We start from the raw sequence: 17,240 nt of genomic DNA, 5'->3' as shown, positions 1-17,240 counted from the left end.
GTTAACCAAGTTAAGCAACAATGCCCCAACTCACTACTACTCAGATCAAACAGATCCGAAAGGCATGGACACTAGCTTCTTTCTTGTTTCGATGTTTGAAGCTGCAGAGATATTGGATACCGGATACGTTTGATATAGCCTCCCGCAGCAACAGTTGATCACATACCTTACCGATATGAATCCATCTGGTTCGTCTTCCGCTGGTGGTAACGGGTCGGAAGAGTCTCCGCCTCGGAGAGTCTCCGGTACAGTGTGGCACCCGGCTAGAGAGTGGCTTGAACAGGACGAGGGAGACGACATGGATTATGAACCGGAGTCCGAGGTTACGGAAGATAGAGACGAGGATGAATATGACGATGAAGATCAAAATGAGGATGAGGATGAGGATGAAGATGAAGATGAAGGTCACTTCGGTAGCTTTCCCCGCGATGGGCTGCTGTCTTTCCGTACAAGACTAATCTTGGGTCGAACGATTTGAAGACCCTCACTTGCGTCTAGGTAATATACATATTGAGTTCTCCATGGATGACCCTGATCAGGAAGATACTGGCGGAGAAACTCAGGAAGGTAGACACACTCGAGGTAACCATTCATCCAATGAATTACTCGCATTTGCTTCTTTCTCGACACTGACCGGTGCAAGCAGTATCGGCTGCTCGATTATTGAATCTGTTAGCTTCCAATGGTCTGCGACATATCCTCCACTACAATGGGTGGCGAGGGGGTACGTTAGGTGATGAAGATGAAGACGACGAAGAGCTCGGTTTCTTGAGATATTCACGAAGATCACGGCGTTCCGGAGCTGAGAACCTACCGAAGGTTCCAAGTGATGAGGGTACGGAACTCATGCGATCCGGTGATTTCGGAGAGGATCCTTACTATGTCGACATGCTGAAGAAACGCAAAAAGACGCTTGCGGCAAAGATCATGTGGAGAGAACTGGGTGTTGACGTATCTGGGAGGCATAGACTGTCTGTGCAGAGAACTGCACAAGTAAGTTCTTGACCTCGTGCGATGGAAAAGGAGCTTTGTACTAATTGGATGGGCCTCTCAGGACCTGATACCTGGTTCCGCCGCAGACAAGATCATTCATTATGACTCGCGATGTTATTCGGGTCAGTTCTCTGACGACGGTAACTTCTTCTTCTGTTGTGCGCAGGATTTCAAAGTCCGGATGTACGATACATCAAATCCATTTGAGTGGAAGTACTACAAGACTGTCGACTATCCATTCGGCCAGTGGACCATTACCGATGCGAGCTTGAGTCCAGACAACAAGTTCTTGGCATACACATCGATTAGAAATATCGTCTGCCTTGCACCGACAGACCCAGCTGACCAATCCGACCCCTCTGTGTTGGACCTGTCCTTAGGCCGTGTTGGGCGAGGCTTCCACGACAGCTCGCATACTGCGGTGCGCATATCCATAAAATGACCGGCCGCGTAGTCACTGACGAGGTAACAGATATGGTCAATCCGCTTCTCGGGTGATGGACGCGAAATAGTTGCCGGAAAATCTGACAATTCCGTAATTGTCTATGACATCGAAACACGGCAGTCTGTTCTAAGGCTACAGAAGCACGAAGACGACGTCAACGCCGTCTGCTTCGGCGATAAATCATCGCCTCACATTTTGTACTCTGGCTCGGATGACTCCACGATTCGTGTTTGGGACCGGCGTTCCATGGGCGACGGCCGCGAGGCTGGAGTGTTCATCGGCCATACGGAAGGCATTACATATGTCGACAGCAAAGGAGACGGCCGATATGTACTTTCCAACGGGAAGGACCAGACGATGAAATTGTGGGATTTGAGAAAGATGATGACAACGGCGAGGTTTGCCGACATCGATGTGAGCAGTTATACCACCGGTTATGATTACAGATTCGAGCCCTACCCCGAAGATTACTACGAGCCACATCCACACGACTGCTCCGTTGTCACGTTCCGAGGTCATCGGGTTCTCAAGACACTCATCCGTTGCCATTTCTCGCCGTCGAGTAGCACGAACTCGCGCTACGTGTACACCGGAAGTGAAGACGGCAAAGTGTATGTTTACAACCTGGACGCAACGCTTGCGGGCACTATTGATGTCGGACTTGCAACTCTGAATTCGAGGCCGCGCGATCCTGATATCTTCACCACCGCGTATGAAATCAGGAGTAGAAGCGGGGAGATGCTGTGGAGGACCTGCGTTCGAGATGCGAGTTGGCATCCCAACGCGCCTGTCCTTGCTGGTAAGACTATCGTTTTCTAACTTTTCTAACTCTGAAAATACACTGGCGAGATGCTGACTGTAGTTTAGCAACATCCTGGAACGGCTGGGGTTTGTCCACAGGTACCTGCAGCCTGCATAGCTGGAACGATGGTGCTGCTGATGACGAAGGTACTCCATCGATCGGGAAGAGCTACGATTGCAAGTTAAATTACTTGCCCGAGTTCAACCAGTACAAGGAAAAATCGGTACGGAGTCGGCCTGTCAGAAGGAGTCCATTGGACGAGGAACTTGCATATGAGCTCTGGTGATTTCTGTACATAAGAACAAAGCTTCGGTATATCTTCGCTTAGACTACATTCTTCCCTAGAGTACTCGGATATCTGTTCACATTCAACTGCCGGATCGAATTAGGGGATTGGAGCAAGCACATAGTTCGCCGCTTGTCTTGAGATTTCGAAATGTTCTCATGACAATTGATGTATTGTAAAAAGAACAAAAGCTGCATTTGCCTTCCAAAGCTTCGTGAAAGGCCTGGAGATAAAAAGAAAAAGCAAAGGTGGTATTTATACAAAATTGACGCAAGGGCATAATAACCCGAAGGCAACTTGTTGCCGAACTCTCTGGAGCATGCTGAAACAATGGTCTTCTAGGGCCCCATATCGATTTTCGCGATTTATCTTCGTCTCCGGTAGATATGAACTCGTTCAGATCCTGTCGCCACGCGATTGGCTAGGTTCAATCTCGGAGCACCCTCTTTGGCACCTGCTTCATGTTTGCATTTGGTTTTTGTCGCCTCCATTTTAAGCGCCACCGACGAGGATGTTGTTGACGGGAATGTGTACTATAGTGAAAAGCACATTTAGCAAGGGTCGTCTCATGCTTGCCACGCCTCTCTGGTATACTTACTTAACTTGATGAAGTACCCAATGGCTATTCTAAGAGTAAGCATATCTCCTGAAAAGCACTGGGGCGTTAATTGTTCTATAAGGAGGAAAACTGACCACCCTGGAAGCAGTTAGTATTCATAGGCTCATAAAGTTATCGCGCAATAAGACGAGAAAAACTTACCATGATGATGAAGCCCATGCCTACAGCCTGGCTGATCTTGATGAATTCACGCTTGTCGGCTACACATTTGAATTAGGTGAGACTTGTTCCCGGAGCTCTATCAAAGATAGACCTACGCTTGGTGCATCTGCGCACGAACAGCATGCCATCCCGAAGGAAGTCGCGAGGGATGTCGGCGAGTTCTTGAATGGTGTCGGACATTAGTGCTGTGTGAGTCGGAAGCGACGTGGGATGAAAGGAGGGAAGATAAAATCAGTAAAATGTGAGAAGGTCAATGGTTAAAGAGACCCGGGAAGTGGAAAGTTTGAGAAGGTCGTAAAGAAGTAAAGAAAGGGTGGATGTGGAATGAGCGAGAGGATGATCTCGACAATAAGTCACCACGATGCTTAATCGACAGGTCATCCCCTAACAGGAGAGCTGGCCTCTGGGGTTCGGACTTTTAATTCCGCCGGGCCGGGGAAGTCAGCTCCACAAGCTCCAATCGACATCAAAGCTACCGCTTCTCTCTTGTTATCGCCGTCGACGCGCTTCACTACGTCTTTGAAGGATTAATTGCTTATCGTGCTCGCTCAATCCTCGACTATCAACCTCCATTGTGTTTTTTCGTCGCCTCACGCGGCGTCCGACCGTCCTTCGACAACAGGTCAGGGGAGACAGATCAGGCTGGGATCCTGTTGACTGCATGGGCTGCAACAGCCTTGACGGACCTCTACTAATCTTTCAACCCCTCAGTCTACCTACTAACTCATTACACCATCTGTGATTTTGTCTCAAGATCTATACCGTTCGTGTGTGCTAGCAAAGTGCCTTTGCCAGGCTGTGGCAGTCGGGACTCTGCGCGGCGCCTCAGATTCTGTTGAAATATCTCCGCACCCGTCTCTTTCATTATCGGAACTTCTGATACCTATTTTGTCTGTATTTGGAACGCAAAGGAAGAGGAGAGTGAGAGGAATACCTACGCCCTGTGTCTCCGTTCAGGAGCTGTCAAATCTACGAACTAGTGGAGACTTTGTTCCTTTTTGAAGCTGTGTTCGCTTCGAATTGTACGTATCTTCGAGCCTTCTTCTCATACTGTGCTACGCTCGTACGTTTTGTCTTTCTTCACTATTTGCACCTATTTGGTTTGCTTGGCTCTGCACTACGTCCCTTGCCCAAGGGAAGCCAAACGTTACTCAAGATTCCTTCCAATCAACACATGTTCTTTCCTTGCTAATGAAAATCTGTGTGTGCAGACATGTACTTCCAGTGACTGGTCGAGGCTGAAAGAAGAACCAAGAAAACAAAGATTGTATATTTGCACAACATTCTGCCTTGATATCACGATCTATATCTAAACACGATGGCCACTGAAGATGATAACTTCGATATTGACATCTATGGTGACGGCGGTGGCTACAACGCCAACGACCAAGGAGACTATATCAAGCATGAGGACACGGAGCTGATCCTAGACGCACCAGAGCAGACACAAAACGGCGCCGCTGGCCAGAGCCAAAACAGTACAGAGCAGAAAGCTCAACAGGAGCAGAGAGACGGCACTGGTCCCAACGGTGAACGCGTAACACAGGCGCACGACGCCCAGCAGCAAGAAGCTTCTCAAGCAGCCCCGGCGCCGCAACAGGGTGTAAAGCGCAAGGAGCACGATGATCGTCCGTCGGATCCTGACGCTACAACTGCTTTACTCATTTCTGACCTGTATTGGTGGACTACTGACGATGACATCCGTGGCTGGATCAATGCAGCCGGGTGCGAAGATGAACTCAAGGATGTAACGTTCAGTGAGCACAAAGTCAATGGTAAAAGCAAAGGGTAGGCCTTCTTTTCTGTTTTCCTGCGTGTTCTGCCATGCTAATTATCCAATACATAATAGCCAAGCGTTTGTTGAGTTTACCACACTCCAAGCAGCAACAGCTGCCAAGCATCAAATTGAGAACTTGAATGTCTCAAGTCAAGGGGGCCGTAAATACACGGTTCATTATACGAACCCTCACACAAACCCATTCCGCACACTTCCTAAGGACGCCCCTATGCGCAAGGACAATCAGGCCCGTTCACTATCAGGAGGTTTCAACTCGCCGAATCAGAACATGAACTTTGGCATGAACAACATGGGCGGAGGCTTCCGCGGCGGACGGGGAGGTTTCAGCAACCGCGGCGGTATGAACAACATGGGAGGCTTCGGGGCAGAGGCGGCTTTCAGAACACAATGGGCGGTTTTCAAGGCAGCCCTATGGTCGGAGGCTTCCAGGGCAATCCAATGGGAGGGATGCAGAACTACGGCTTTAACAACCGTGGCAATATGATGGGCGGCGGCATGCGCGGCGGTCCTGGTGGAATGCGCGGTCGCGGTGGTATGGCTGGGCCGAATATGATGGGAATGCCAGCGATGAATCCCATGGGTGGTATGGGTATGAATCCTATGGCTGGTGGGATGAACCCGATGATGGGTGGAATGGGTGGAAACATGGGCATGCAAGGTGCGTCTAGCAGTGCTCGATGTCTTAGAGACACTTTGTCATCGTTGGCGGAGGATCGTGCGTTTTCTGACATATCTTTTTCTAGGAACAGGCGGCTTTCAAGGCCCCAACCCAGCTTTCAATCAAGGCTTCTTCCCTCAAAACCAGGGAGTCAATGATGGGTCGTGGAACCCCCACGGTGCGAAGCGTAGTCGGCAGGAGTAGGGTGATGCTCCTCAGCTAACAGTATTCTTTCTTCTTTTTTTTGTTTCTGCCCCAATACATCGTTATTCTCGCGTGGCATCTGAACCTGATGGTTGTGAACTCATCTGTACCAAAGTCTTCTTTTATAACTCTTTCGTTTGCGCTGGGCTGTCTACTTTTCTTTTCTCTTCGTTAATTGTCGTTACTCGAACGGTCTATTGGGGAATCTGGCTATTCATTTTCTGCGGGTCTGCAAGCTTTTTCCAAGGTGTATTAGATAAATTGAAAGTGTCTCATTTCGTTTTCAGGTGTCTCTTTGAGTGACGTTGTCTCCCTGGATTCAAGGACTCTCGCTCATAGTCGCTTGTATATACGCCTGGGCCTGCGGAGCCTTAAGAGTCTTTGGTGTTAAGCATTGATTATTGACTGTGCAAAGCATGCGCCGTGATGCATTTTATTCTAAGACGCCAAGTTACCATTTCACTGGCGTCTAACCGGTATTCCTGATGTGATCAGTGCATGAAACCACGAGGGCAGTCATTCAGGGACCTCGTCTCAGTCAGAAGCAATCTATAGTGAGCTACTACCCGCTAATGAGTACCTTCAATCAGCATCTAGCGCCGAAACGAGGTATGAGACCGAGATTCTGTCGGCCCCGAGGCCCTATTCGCAACGCTGACAACCTTTCTGAATGTTCAACAGACAATGGAAGACACATAGGATATATTCTTGAGCCGAGTTTGACCAGACTACTTCGGTGAATGGAGGATGAGGTTATACTTCACTCACAGCCATACATCATCGTGACCATTACTTGCTTGATTACCCAGCCAATTCTTCCCTATCCCCTAATCCTCAAGTTCTTGACTCTGCCACGAAGTGATAAAGGAGGCAGAACGCAGGTCAGACAATCAATCATCTCACCGCTACCCCTAATCCGAGTCCAATGAGTCCCACACCCCCAGTGACCCGGGAGGGGTTTGAATACTACAACCATGAATTCTACGCCATATCGAATAATAAACCCTACCGTCGCTACAGCGTCGCTGAACTCAAGGCCTTCTTCTTCTTGTCCTCTTCGAAAACGTCTGTTCAGTACCAGACTGCTCACTGGTACCGAGCTCAGCTCCTTCACTATGGCCTTCAGCCATCAGATCGCAAGGGCACGGCGATGTTGAGACTTGTAGATGCATTGAATCAAGATACGCTAGAAGTGCCTCCTCATTTAAAGAGGCTGGAAAAAGAACTGAAACGGGAGTGGGATACAAACAAGAAGAGAGCGAAGGAAACTTCTTGCAAGCCGGCAAAAAGCAAGGCTAATACTGCTTCTGAAGATGCGATCGACCAAAATGACCTTGCTACTATCCTGGTCGCTGCAAGGGCTGCAGGACCTAGTCTGAACGTCAACGTCAACCTAGGCATCGTGGAGGATAGAAACGGTCAACTCCCTTTGCAACGAATTAAGGCTGAAGAAAAGCAGAGGGAGATAGAGATCCCCAGAGAGAAACGAGTACATAAAAACTATGGAGAGATAAGCAAAAGAAGACTTGACGTATTGCTCCCTTCTCTAGCCTCACTTAACCGTCTGCTCACACTTCGCACTGAAACTAGATTCCTCAAACGCGACGGATAACGCTCGGTCTTCTTAACGGATCGTACAAGATTGACTCGCAAGAAGTTAACGCTCGCAATTCAGGAATCATCCTCTGTCTGGACAGGACGAGCATCTGGGGTGAATTTCAAATTGGTGAACTGGAAGGCATTCTCTTATGCCACAGCGTCCGTACCAAGTGACATCTTCAGGCGAAGGTGGATGCTTCTTCAAATGGCGCGGTGTTGATCAGGTCAGCGGCGAGGTTTATGCGAATCCCAGCTGTACTGGCGAGATGAGGTTTCTTGGAAATGGAGAGATTGAGGGGGCATTCAACAACGTGCCTGACACATATACGGACTACATTGACTGTCACTTCTGGGGCGATCGCACGTCCGACAAGAATGTGACTCGAGCCCCTCGGGATGCTTGGAGTATGAGGGATGAGTGGCACACTATCTGCGAATAAGCTCTCCGACTACTGGTTTCGAAAATCGACGATTGGGTCTCTGCGCATTAGGAGCTGCAGTAGGATCGCCGAAGGATTGTCTGAGGTTTTCATTTTAGGGTCTTTTGATTTTTCGACTAGACGTTTGTAGTCAAAAATTCTGCAACAGGGAATCCCCTCTGCCTTAATGAATCGTCTCTTCCTTGCACTTGAGCCTACTTTATTTGTTCATTGACCATTGTATTGACGCATGAAGGACAGAAATGTTTCGATAAGCGATAGATAAGAACACCGATAACGGATCAATGATAATGCGAACTGTCACCGTCACTTTACCCAGAATGGTCTGGAAGACAAGGATGATCCCATGAATAGTACAGCAATCTATCTGCCATCGTCAGGCATTCTTGACGCAATTGTGGAAGACTGTCTCTCCCATGTCTCTGCTATAATCCCTCATACCATCCTAACAGTCTCAAGACATCCACTTTTCTCTCAAGAGTCCGCGCACCCTGTAACAGTCGTGCTCCTACCTTACTAACCAGTCGCAACATCCGTCTTCCCCGCGGTCCCTTCCCCCACCCGCTCTCAGCATCCTGTTGATCTTCCCATTCACACTTGAGCACAAGACACCCGCGTCATCGACAATGCAAGCCGTCCCTGAGTCGCGACAACAAACATTTGAGGAGATCTACGGGCCTCCCGAGAACTTTCTCGAGATTGAGGTACGCAACAACAGCTTCCATCCCGAAACTACCCCGCTCTATCAAAGTCACCGACGAGTCCGATATCATACTCGCAATCCAACTCGAGACTAACCTCTCGTCGTATTCAGGTCCGTAATCCCCAGACACATGGCACATCCCGCAACATGTACACCTCGTACGAGATCGTCTGCCGAACAAACATCCCCGCCTTCAAGCTGAAGCACTCGGTCGTGCGCCGACGGTACTCCGACTTTGAATACTTCCGCGACATCCTGGAGCGCGAAAGCACGAGAGTCACCATCCCGCCCTTGCCGGGGAAGGTGTTTACGAACCGGTTCAGCGACGACGTCATCGAGCATCGTCGCGAGGGTTTGCAGCGGTTCTTGCAGATCGTTGCCGGTCATCCGCTTTTGCAGACGGGGAGTAAAGTGCTAGCCAGCTTTATACAAGGTGAGTTATCTTCTCTTGGTCTGGTGGAGTACGAAGAAGAAGAAGGGCTAACGGCTGTGTAGATCCAAACTGGGACCGCAATGCTTGGTAATTGATACTTCCAGCGTCGAGGTCGTCTCGCTACGCTCCAATTCGGTCATATCCTTTCCTTTTCCCCCTTGTAACCTCTCAATGACCACCAGCGTCTCAGATATACGTCGTGTTCGCTGCGGTCTCCGCACTAGCTTCCTCTCCCCTTCCTTTTCCAAGACCCATACGACTGTTGAATTCTACATTTGATTTGTTACGCAGGAGCGCAAAAGTGTAAAGCAGCGTTTCTGTGTTCGTCTCAAGACACTTTGGGGGCGCGGTATCTCTTTGCTTGCTACTATTGCAGTACGGTGACTGTATGTTTCCAGACTGTTGCACTTTTGACTATTGCCTTATATCGCACTTGGTTCACATATCCCATTTGCAATTTTTCGCGTCACGTTGTGGATTGCCGTCTTGACAGCATGGCGAACGTCGTGGTTCCGCTAATTCAGCGTTAATTTCATTGCCCCAATACGAACTTCTGCTACTCAAGGCTCTAATTTCTTTCCTCAGTCAAGTAAGGGATGCTGTGATAATCACATACGTCGACAAGATCTACGAGGCCCTAGAAAGATCTTTCCGAGAGGTGAAAAGGAAGTGATATCTCAATTCCGGAGAACCAGAGAACTATTATCAGTCTCCTCACCGGTAGAAGTTCAGTTTCTTCTATTCTCTTCTATTTTTCCTTTCCTTTTCCATTTCCTAATCCCATTGCTGCCAACGCCGAGCTGGCATGGATAAAAGGCGAGTGTTTCAAAACTTAATTAGCAAAACCATCGTGTACTGCGGGGTATTGGGTTTGATCGAAAACAGAGCAAATTGCGATAACAAAACAAGGAATGAGATGAGGTGAATGGAAAAAGCGAGAATGAGAGTGTAAAAAGGCCCGAAAATGGAGAAGCCTGCAACGGCAACGAGTGTAAGTGGGAAAATTAGAAGATGATGGGCAGCGAGAGTAAGAAGGTCAATAAACGGCCGGTATGGAAAAAAGTAGAATTAGGCCAGCTCATCCCAGACCATCGGTGCGAGTGTGTTATCCGCCCAGGATGCGTCAACGCCGGGGGCATTTGAAGAGTTCTCGTCCAGTGGGAAATGCAGAATTGTAGTTCCTGCTGGCGCGTTTGCCGCCGCCTCGAGCAAGCCCTGTGGAGGAGCAGGCGGGGAGAGGGCCGGATCAATAGGTCCCAAGGAGACTTGGTCTGCCCAATCAGTTTTACCGCCTCGTGCGGAGGACGTGGATTGCCGAGTAGGTTGTGTATTGGGTTTTATGGGAGGTGCTTTTTTTGTATCTGCCAGGCCTACGCCTTGACTCTGGCTATGCAATGATCTACCGTTGACGGAGCCCCCGTCACGATACGCGTGGGGAAACTTGGTTCGGAATCGATCCCGAAGATCAGTTGCTTTCCGGTGGCTAAGGTTCAAGCGTTTATCTTGCTGAATGAGTGTCCACTGGAATCCGTGAACAGCATACCCTTTGAGTAGAGCTTCGTCTTCAGCGACGGTAAATGGGCGGCGGGAGCGACGCCGGGATTTCATGGCAAAGTGTGGTTCAGGAATGCCGAGAGAAGCAAGAGTGGATTTAGATCTATTTGAAAGAGTAGGTGTGGCCTTGAAAGATGGCCCGTATTTCGAGCGGGACTTTGGAGTTTTGGTATCGGCTTCCGAGGACGAGCCGGTGGAGGCTGACTCGTTCACATTGGCCATTGAGCCTCCATTGGAAGAATGAGACTCCGAATTGGCCGGCCTTGGTTGTGGAAGCAGAATCTTTCCAGCCGTGCCATCGGAACCTTCCGTCTCAGCTCTGAGGAGTGCATTGGCCAACGTATCGTGCAACTGCTTTGTGGCCTCGTTTGGATCGGCAGCGCTATAGAAAGTTAGAGGGCCGCAACCGAAGAATGTCAAAGTGGAAACTCACCGATATGCCCAGGGACAACAAACCCGAAACCTAACGACGTAAAAGCCGAAGTTAGCTCTTGGCTTCTCGGAGACTGCGTGCAAATCATACCTGTCTTTCAAATTTGAAGCGCTTCGTTTGTTGAATTTCAGTTCCGGCTGCGCCAAGATAGCTGTCCAGTTACCGATACCGCACTTGACCACTCCGCGAAGTAATGCTGTCGTCTCCTCCTCAGTCCATTTGCGAAGGTTCTTACGGGAGCGGCCCCTTGTCTTTGGAGAAAGTGGTTCGACATCATCCGCAGGCGGAGTAGGAGTCTTATCAGATTCGGACTTGTCACTGTCGCCCCCGGGTCGATCAACGGTCGCCCCATTCACTGAAGGGTTTGCTTCCACAGGATCTTGGTCAGCACTGGCGGTCTTGTCATCGATGGGCGAGTCAAGGATATCCTCGATTCTCCCTTCCCTTCGTTCAGCAGTCTGAGTAACCGTCGTCGTGGTAGCAGTCAATGTAACGGACTCAACAACAGCGGCATCCCGCGATGGTTTGGTGAGCAGTTGCGTGATGGAGCCAGGTTCGATAGGAGGCAGGAGAGCAGCGTTGGGGGGCGGTTCATTCAGTCCATTGAGGATTGCAAAAGGTCCAAATGGCGGAGGTCGATGTTCTTTCTGCGCCTGAGGGATCGGAAGCTGCAAATGTTCTCCGAAGGAATCTGTCTGAACATCTAAACGGCGACGCTTGCGAGCCAGAGAGTCATCGTCGAACGAGGAATACGGGAATCGTTCCAAAGCTCGTAAGTTAACAAAAGCTGGCAATATGGTTTTTGGAGGAGGCTCCAAGCTCAGAAGCGTGTCTACCGCATGACCGTTCTTCTTCGACTGGGCAGCGTTCAAGAACTCCGTAAGAGTGGGGAGATTGGCGGGCTGATTCGTTCCAGGCGTATTGGATTTGGTGCTCGCATTTGGCTCACCGATTCCAGTGGCATTCGGTTCAAGAGGTGATGGAACGCTCAGCAGACGGGAAGAGACAGGCTGTCGGAGAGGAGCAATGCGGAGACTTTGGAGCTGTGGAAGTTCGCGAAACAGAGACTCGTCAAGAGGTCGAGATGAAGTGCCGTTAGGATCCATTGTAGGGTTTCGTGCCATCTGAAAGGCACGTCACAATGCGATGATGGACATCACCGAACAACCAAAAGTTGCTGTACAGTCCATTGTGATGAGAGGCATTGGAGACTCTTACCATCAGAAGAAGCAGAAAAGCAGGTTAAGAATTGCCCGAAATCCTGATCGGATCATGATGGAACCCCAGGCAACATTACGGGAGGGGCATTGGCCCAATAGCGCAGTTCCGGTTTTCGATGCAGATGACTAAGGCCGCCATCACGGGTCTATTGGGAATCTAGATCCTTGGATGTGCCCCGAAAACATGGATATTAATCAATTCACTGGGATAAAGGTGATTCAGAGAAGGCAATATACTGATTAGTTTGAAGAACAGGATGTGTATTCACTGTTTTGAGTAAGGGGGCAGGCATTAGGCTGATGATGAGTACGAACACCTCAGGATCGGCTCTCATCTACTTCTCTGAGCGAGTCGCCCCTTAGTAAACAACAACCAATAGCTTCATCTTTCCTACAGGGTGCATAGTCAATTTCATCATATCGCGCATCTTTCGAATCAAGTCTGTCCAATTTGAAGCCAAGAAACGATCCATCAAGTCTGAAAATGTCCACTATTTTCCCGACTTGGCCTCACATCCTCTTTGCCGTCATAGAGCCGATCACCCTGTACGCCCCCGACTCTCATCCATGTACCATTCTGAGGCAATCAACTAATAGACACAGCATTGGAGGTTGGGCTCTCCCCTTCTGGGACCTCAAAGCGTTCATAACAGATCAAATCCCTGGTCTCGCAGGCCCGGAATCCGTCCATCCAACCAGTGCAGCCCTCGCCTTCCAGCTAGCCAACCTCTATGGTCTCCTCAGTATCCTAGGTATCGGAGTCTGCTACTCGACTACCGAGCCCAGGGTGCTGCGTAACTACCTCTATGCTCTGGCCATCGCTGATGTGGGCCACATCTACGTGACGTATTGTTGCATGGGCCATGACAGATTTGTCGATGTTATCAATTGGAATGTTTTGACCTGGGGAAATATTGGGATCACCGGCTTTCTGATGATCAATCGAATTGCTTATTTGGCGGGATTGTTTGGAGAGGCGAGGGGGGCGGCGAATAAAATCCAGAAGCGGGTCTGAAACAGGTTGGATCGGCAAGGATGATGTATTGCTTGCAACGTTCTTGCGAGGTGCTGCATGAGCTAGACTCGATGATTGTCTGAGGGACTCAATGCATCCGAAGGGTCTGTCTCTGTCGAAGATCATGATATCAGCGATAAGAGGTAGAAACGGCGAGAAAATAACAGCTCCCCTTTGGTCACTCGAGTTGATAGGCTTGAAGAAACTCGTGAATGAGGCTGCTAAATCCGCGATAAACGCGTTCTATATGCGAAAGGCAATCCATGATCTGAATCCAAAATCGTGTAACCTACCAACTAGATGATATCAATCTAAATGAACCACACACAAATGTCATCCGCCTATAGACCAGCAGTAGTTCTATCCTTCCTGTAACGCCGAACCCTATACCAAGAGGCGTCTGCATATCATATGAGCGACCTGCACTCGTTCATCAGCGTGTACAAATCTGCAAGTTGTTGAAGAATTGACGCAATGCTAGCTCTCCGTGCTGCTGGATTTCCCGAAGGTGTGGCAAGAGAAATGGAATGCCTGGAAAGTCTTGAAACTGCCGGCGATAGGCTGCGTAATTCCGGAAGGGGTTCAACAGATAGACTAAGTTAGGGGGTAACACCGGATTCAGAGCTACGGTACTAGTGCCGTTGTTGGTGTTGGTAATCGTCAGAGCTGTGATGCTGTACTTCTGCAGACCGTCCAGAACAGCAGTGAACGAGTGATAGTTGCGATTGGCCAAGAGAGCCTGCATTACGAGTCAGTGTTGGTGGGAGATTGAGGTATGACATCAGCTCGACAATAGATGGGTACGCACCTCTGCACATTCCTGCAAATATGGTACCAGATCGGGCAAGGCTGAGCAGCATTCCCACACGGCCGTGCTTAACAGGCCCCATTCTTCGACCAAGCGTCTGGGTACGGAACTCTCCTCAGCAATTGATGGTGGCGTCAGCTTTGAGAATTGGCCCTCGTCAATATTTGTCAGGGTTCGCGAAAAGTCCACGGCCGATGTCGAGGCCAAGAGGTCGTCCAAGAAACACACGCTGGTGTTGAAGGGCTGAACCCAGTTCATTTCCCGTGCATGCACGTATGCTTGCTCAAAGCGCACCCCAAGGGCGGAGAGTACCTTGAGAATGGAGGTAAGGCTGGGTGGGGAATCCTGGAATAGGTTCTGAATAGGCCCAGCTATGAATTCAAACGCCAGCGTTTGACTCGAGACTAGCGGCACGTCCAACACGGTCTGAGATTGCATAGAGAGCAGACAGTGAACCAAGGCACGATGGGCGAAGGGGCTCCGGCCTCGGAGGTGCTGTGCAGAGTGTCAGTAAGAAGAGTCTGCAATCTCATCACCTGTGCAAGGCCACCTACCTTCTCAACCTCAGTATACCGTGCAACTTCCTCAGGGAATGCATTGAGATAGTTCAAAAGATGAATGTAAAAGGCAGTGTGCTGTTGTAGGAACCAATCGACGGAGGCGGCTGGATACCCCAAGGAGTAACGGACAAGCTCCTCAAAAGAAATGCGCTTAAAGTGAAGATGACTCTCCGCATCAATATCTCTTGCCAATGCGCGAGGATCCGGATCTCGGTCCTTGTGTGAGGGAAACCAACTCCATGAAACAGAAGGAGGGCTGCTAATCGTTGACCGCCGAAGAATCTCTTCCACCTTTTGAATATGAGACAGGTTGGAAAGGAGGAATCTCTCGTGCGGCTCGAGAAGTGAGAGCAAAAAGGTATCTATCGTGGTTGCATTGCGGCTTTGCAGCGAGGTGCGGGGAAGATTGGGATCACGAAAGAGCCCGTAGCGGATCACGCGCTTAATCTCTTGCACGTCAAACGCCCAGAGCACCGTAGTGGCTTCGTCTTCCCACCAGCGGTAGGGTACAAAGAATGGTGTCATCTCGGAGTCGGAGCGGAACAAGGACGTATAACTGGATTGCTCCGGCATGTATGTTACCCTGCTTGCTTCCCCCACCGCATAACCGGGCGAATACCGGGACATGTCGGTCTCTGTGCTTGATAAGAGGAGAGAGCTGTTGTCGGACGAGGTCGCTATTATCCCAGGCGACCGCTCAAACACGGCTTCTTCGTAGGGGCTGGCGGAATACATCTCAGAAGTCTGAGAATCATATCAGTCACTTCGACAGCATGGAGGGGCAGATACCGTATCCTGATACCTTTGATGTTTCTGGGCGAGACTCTGCGTTTTAGCAAGCCGACATGAGTTCAAAGACCGCTGGTAGGTCCTATCTCCAGAGATTCAAAGTCCAGCAGTGGGAGAGTCTGGAGGAGGAAGCGTCTTCGAAACTTTGTTGATCAAATCAATCTGCGAGTGGGATTTGCATGAACGATACGTGATACCACGTAGCAGGATAAAGTTCAAGAGGAAAAAAAGAAAAGAGAAGAAAAAGAAAAACCACGCAAGTGAGGACTAAAAAGACGATCAAGAAGAGGTAGGAAGCAACTGGTAACAAGCCAAGGCAGCTATGGGGGAACAATATCGGCGTCGGAGACCTGGTAAAGGTGGAATGGAGACTTCTATTATTATTACAGCTAAGAGCTTCAATTACCTTATCTTCAGCTGTGGCTTTTGCCTTCTCCTGCTTCTTCTTCTTCTTTTCCCTGTCCCATTCTTTTCTTATTCCCCAAGGGGGCCAGAGCTTGGGCTGTCGTCTCAGAAAGCATACTTACCACTTGAATCTGCAACATTTTGCCACGTTATACAAATCACGAGGAAAACGTATGGGTCTCTCGATTCCTTCATCATTGGCCGGAAAGTCTAGTAAACAGTTCTTTAGAGCTTCGGGCCTGCAGAACAGGGAGGCATGGCGGCAAAGTGGCGCATGGCGAAGGGCGAAAGGGCGAAAGGAGTTGACCCATATCCAAATTACTGGGTCCCAGGAGCCAGGTTAGCCTTGAAAGAGGGTGGTGGAATGTTCACATGGGAGTTATGATTGACTGCTAGATGATTAGACTATCCATTTGGCCCAATAGTCTAGTATGATACGGAGGAAATACCGGACGTGAATCAGGTCGGGGGATCCAGGAGTGTTGCATAGACTAATTCATTGAATTTTTGCGTTTCATCCGTAGTCCATAGATACATAGCGATGGAGTGACTGGAAGAAAGGGGGGCTGGGCAGCAGCCACCGCTGATCAAATAATAGCCTTTATTGAACGCAAAGACATCATGTCATTATCATCGCGTTAGGATTGCCCATTGCCCAATACCCTAGCCGCCCATTTCCATTGGTACATGAAGGAGACGACGGCAGGGGCCGTTCTATCGAACCACTGCGCTGGGAATCGGCTGGGGAGCGGCAACTGCGTCAACGGAAAGGCAGAATGTCAAATAGAAATCGAGGGCAGAGAGCGAATCTTCCTCGATTAATTCCCACAAATTACAGTTATCTAATTACCAAGTAATTATTTGAATGTGGATTTGACGTACCTGCGTACCTGGCTGGTATCGAACTGCACCTATCCCACCGTTGGGTTGGACTCGGTGAGCCCGCGGCGGTCCAGTTGGTAAATCCTCCCCAACGTCGCCAGCCTGTTGTTAACTAAGTCCTTCTCATTATTTCATCGGTGTTAAATGTTCGAAACTGAGGGAGAGGGAAACAGAGAGAGAGAGAAGCGGTCAAGAGCCAACAATGTGCTGTTGTACTCTGTACTGTCCTCGCAAGCCCAAGAATGGATTACACCAGTCAACCCTGGAAGATTCCGCCTGTGCGCCATCGGTCATGTATGTACGTACTCGGCCCGGGTGTGCTCTCCCCTTGTGTCACTGCCCCAGGAAGCTTTGGGCCATACTCATGTAGTATGTAGCGGTGTGGCTCCTTCACTCCAGTAACAAAACACAAGAGTCTCAGTATTCTCGCCT

At 49.6% G+C, this 17,240-nt stretch overlaps 8 protein-coding genes across 8 annotated transcripts; 5 read left to right on the top strand and 3 right to left on the bottom strand.

The window, feature by feature from the left end:
• Positions 1–175: 175 nt before the first annotated feature.
• Positions 176–2,526, top strand: P174DRAFT_452991 (WD40 repeat domain-containing protein; the record flags this gene model as incomplete). The annotated part of the gene is made up of 6 exons (XM_024829125.1): positions 176–446; positions 499–582; positions 647–993; positions 1,055–1,414; positions 1,466–2,237; positions 2,306–2,526. The coding sequence occupies 6 exons, from the start codon at positions 176–178 to the stop codon at positions 2,524–2,526; spliced, it is 2,055 nt and encodes a 684-aa protein (XP_024680304.1).
• Positions 2,527–3,018: 492 nt separating this feature from the next.
• P174DRAFT_374349 (translocon subunit SSS1) lies at positions 3,019–3,487 on the bottom strand (the record flags this gene model as incomplete). The annotated part of the gene is made up of 4 exons (XM_024822572.1): positions 3,019–3,059; positions 3,125–3,148; positions 3,283–3,345; positions 3,403–3,487. 4 exons carry the CDS (start codon positions 3,485–3,487, stop codon positions 3,019–3,021), a joined length of 213 nt encoding a protein of 70 aa, XP_024680303.1.
• A 1,138-nt stretch (positions 3,488–4,625) lies between these two features.
• On the top strand, positions 4,626–5,967 carry P174DRAFT_462237 (RNA-binding protein; the record flags this gene model as incomplete). The annotated part of the gene is made up of 4 exons (XM_024830103.1): positions 4,626–5,095; positions 5,157–5,425; positions 5,476–5,763; positions 5,849–5,967. 4 exons carry the CDS (start codon positions 4,626–4,628, stop codon positions 5,965–5,967), a joined length of 1,146 nt encoding a protein of 381 aa, XP_024680302.1.
• Positions 5,968–7,117: 1,150 nt separating this feature from the next.
• P174DRAFT_443690 (uncharacterized protein) lies at positions 7,118–7,972 on the top strand (the record flags this gene model as incomplete). The annotated part of the gene is made up of 1 exon (XM_024827893.1): positions 7,118–7,972. One exon carries the CDS (start codon positions 7,118–7,120, stop codon positions 7,577–7,579), a length of 462 nt encoding a protein of 153 aa, XP_024680301.1. The 3' UTR covers positions 7,580–7,972.
• A 660-nt stretch (positions 7,973–8,632) lies between these two features.
• Positions 8,633–9,233, top strand: P174DRAFT_373767 (sorting nexin-3; the record flags this gene model as incomplete). The annotated part of the gene is made up of 3 exons (XM_024822530.1): positions 8,633–8,710; positions 8,821–9,142; positions 9,205–9,233. 3 exons carry the CDS (start codon positions 8,633–8,635, stop codon positions 9,231–9,233), a joined length of 429 nt encoding a protein of 142 aa, XP_024680300.1.
• A 586-nt stretch (positions 9,234–9,819) lies between these two features.
• On the bottom strand, positions 9,820–12,360 carry P174DRAFT_443688 (telomere repeat binding factor family protein). Its single transcript, XM_024827892.1, has 3 exons — positions 11,220–12,360; positions 11,130–11,159; positions 9,820–11,078 (listed from the first exon to the last, which is right to left on the bottom strand). The coding sequence occupies exons 1-3, from the start codon at positions 12,233–12,235 to the stop codon at positions 10,211–10,213; spliced, it is 1,914 nt and encodes a 637-aa protein (XP_024680299.1). The 5' UTR covers positions 12,236–12,360; the 3' UTR covers positions 9,820–10,210.
• A 202-nt stretch (positions 12,361–12,562) lies between these two features.
• P174DRAFT_443687 (uncharacterized protein) lies at positions 12,563–13,445 on the top strand. The gene is made up of 2 exons (XM_024827891.1): positions 12,563–12,893; positions 12,951–13,445. The coding sequence occupies exons 1-2, from the start codon at positions 12,834–12,836 to the stop codon at positions 13,362–13,364; spliced, it is 474 nt and encodes a 157-aa protein (XP_024680298.1). The 5' UTR covers positions 12,563–12,833; the 3' UTR covers positions 13,365–13,445.
• Positions 13,446–13,580: 135 nt separating this feature from the next.
• P174DRAFT_246749 (uncharacterized protein) lies at positions 13,581–15,655 on the bottom strand. The gene is made up of 3 exons (XM_024821444.1): positions 14,727–15,655; positions 14,173–14,667; positions 13,581–14,103 (listed from the first exon to the last, which is right to left on the bottom strand). The coding sequence occupies exons 1-3, from the start codon at positions 15,465–15,467 to the stop codon at positions 13,798–13,800; spliced, it is 1,542 nt and encodes a 513-aa protein (XP_024680297.1). The 5' UTR covers positions 15,468–15,655; the 3' UTR covers positions 13,581–13,797.
• Between the last annotated feature and the right edge of the window lie 1,585 nt (positions 15,656–17,240).

The sequence above is a fragment of the Aspergillus novofumigatus genome (assembly GCF_002847465.1).
Source record: "Aspergillus novofumigatus IBT 16806 chromosome Unknown P174scaffold_6, whole genome shotgun sequence".
Lineage (NCBI taxonomy): Eukaryota > Fungi > Ascomycota > Eurotiomycetes > Eurotiales > Aspergillaceae > Aspergillus > Aspergillus novofumigatus.
The sequence above is the reverse complement of the archived record's forward strand: the minus strand, read 5'-3'. Positions and strand labels throughout refer to the sequence as shown.

Bases quoted from the DNA above. Each gene is read 5' to 3' on its own strand.
- P174DRAFT_443688 (XM_024827892.1), bottom strand. From the start codon at position 12,235: ATGGATCCTAACGGCACTTCATCTCGACCTCTTGACGAGTCTCTGTTT. The intron at 11,160-11,219 runs GTATGATTTGCA...TTACGTCGTTAG, and splicing joins GCTTCAAATTTGAAAGACAG to GTTTCGGGTTTGTTGTCCCT. The intron at 11,079-11,129 runs GTGAGTTTCCAC...AACTTTCTATAG, and splicing joins TGTTGTCCCTGGGCATATCG to CGCTGCCGATCCAAACGAGG.
- P174DRAFT_443687 (XM_024827891.1), top strand. From the start codon at position 12,834: ATGTCCACTATTTTCCCGACTTGGCCTCACATCCTCTTTGCCGTCATA. The intron at 12,894-12,950 runs CTGTACGCCCCC...ACTAATAGACAC, and splicing joins CCGTCATAGAGCCGATCACC to AGCATTGGAGGTTGGGCTCT.
- P174DRAFT_246749 (XM_024821444.1), bottom strand. From the start codon at position 15,467: ATGTATTCCGCCAGCCCCTACGAAGAAGCCGTGTTTGAGCGGTCGCCT. The intron at 14,668-14,726 runs GTAGGTGGCCTT...CACTCTGCACAG, and splicing joins GGTATACTGAGGTTGAGAAG to CACCTCCGAGGCCGGAGCCC. The intron at 14,104-14,172 runs GTGCGTACCCAT...CTCGTAATGCAG, and splicing joins ATTTGCAGGAATGTGCAGAG to GCTCTCTTGGCCAATCGCAA.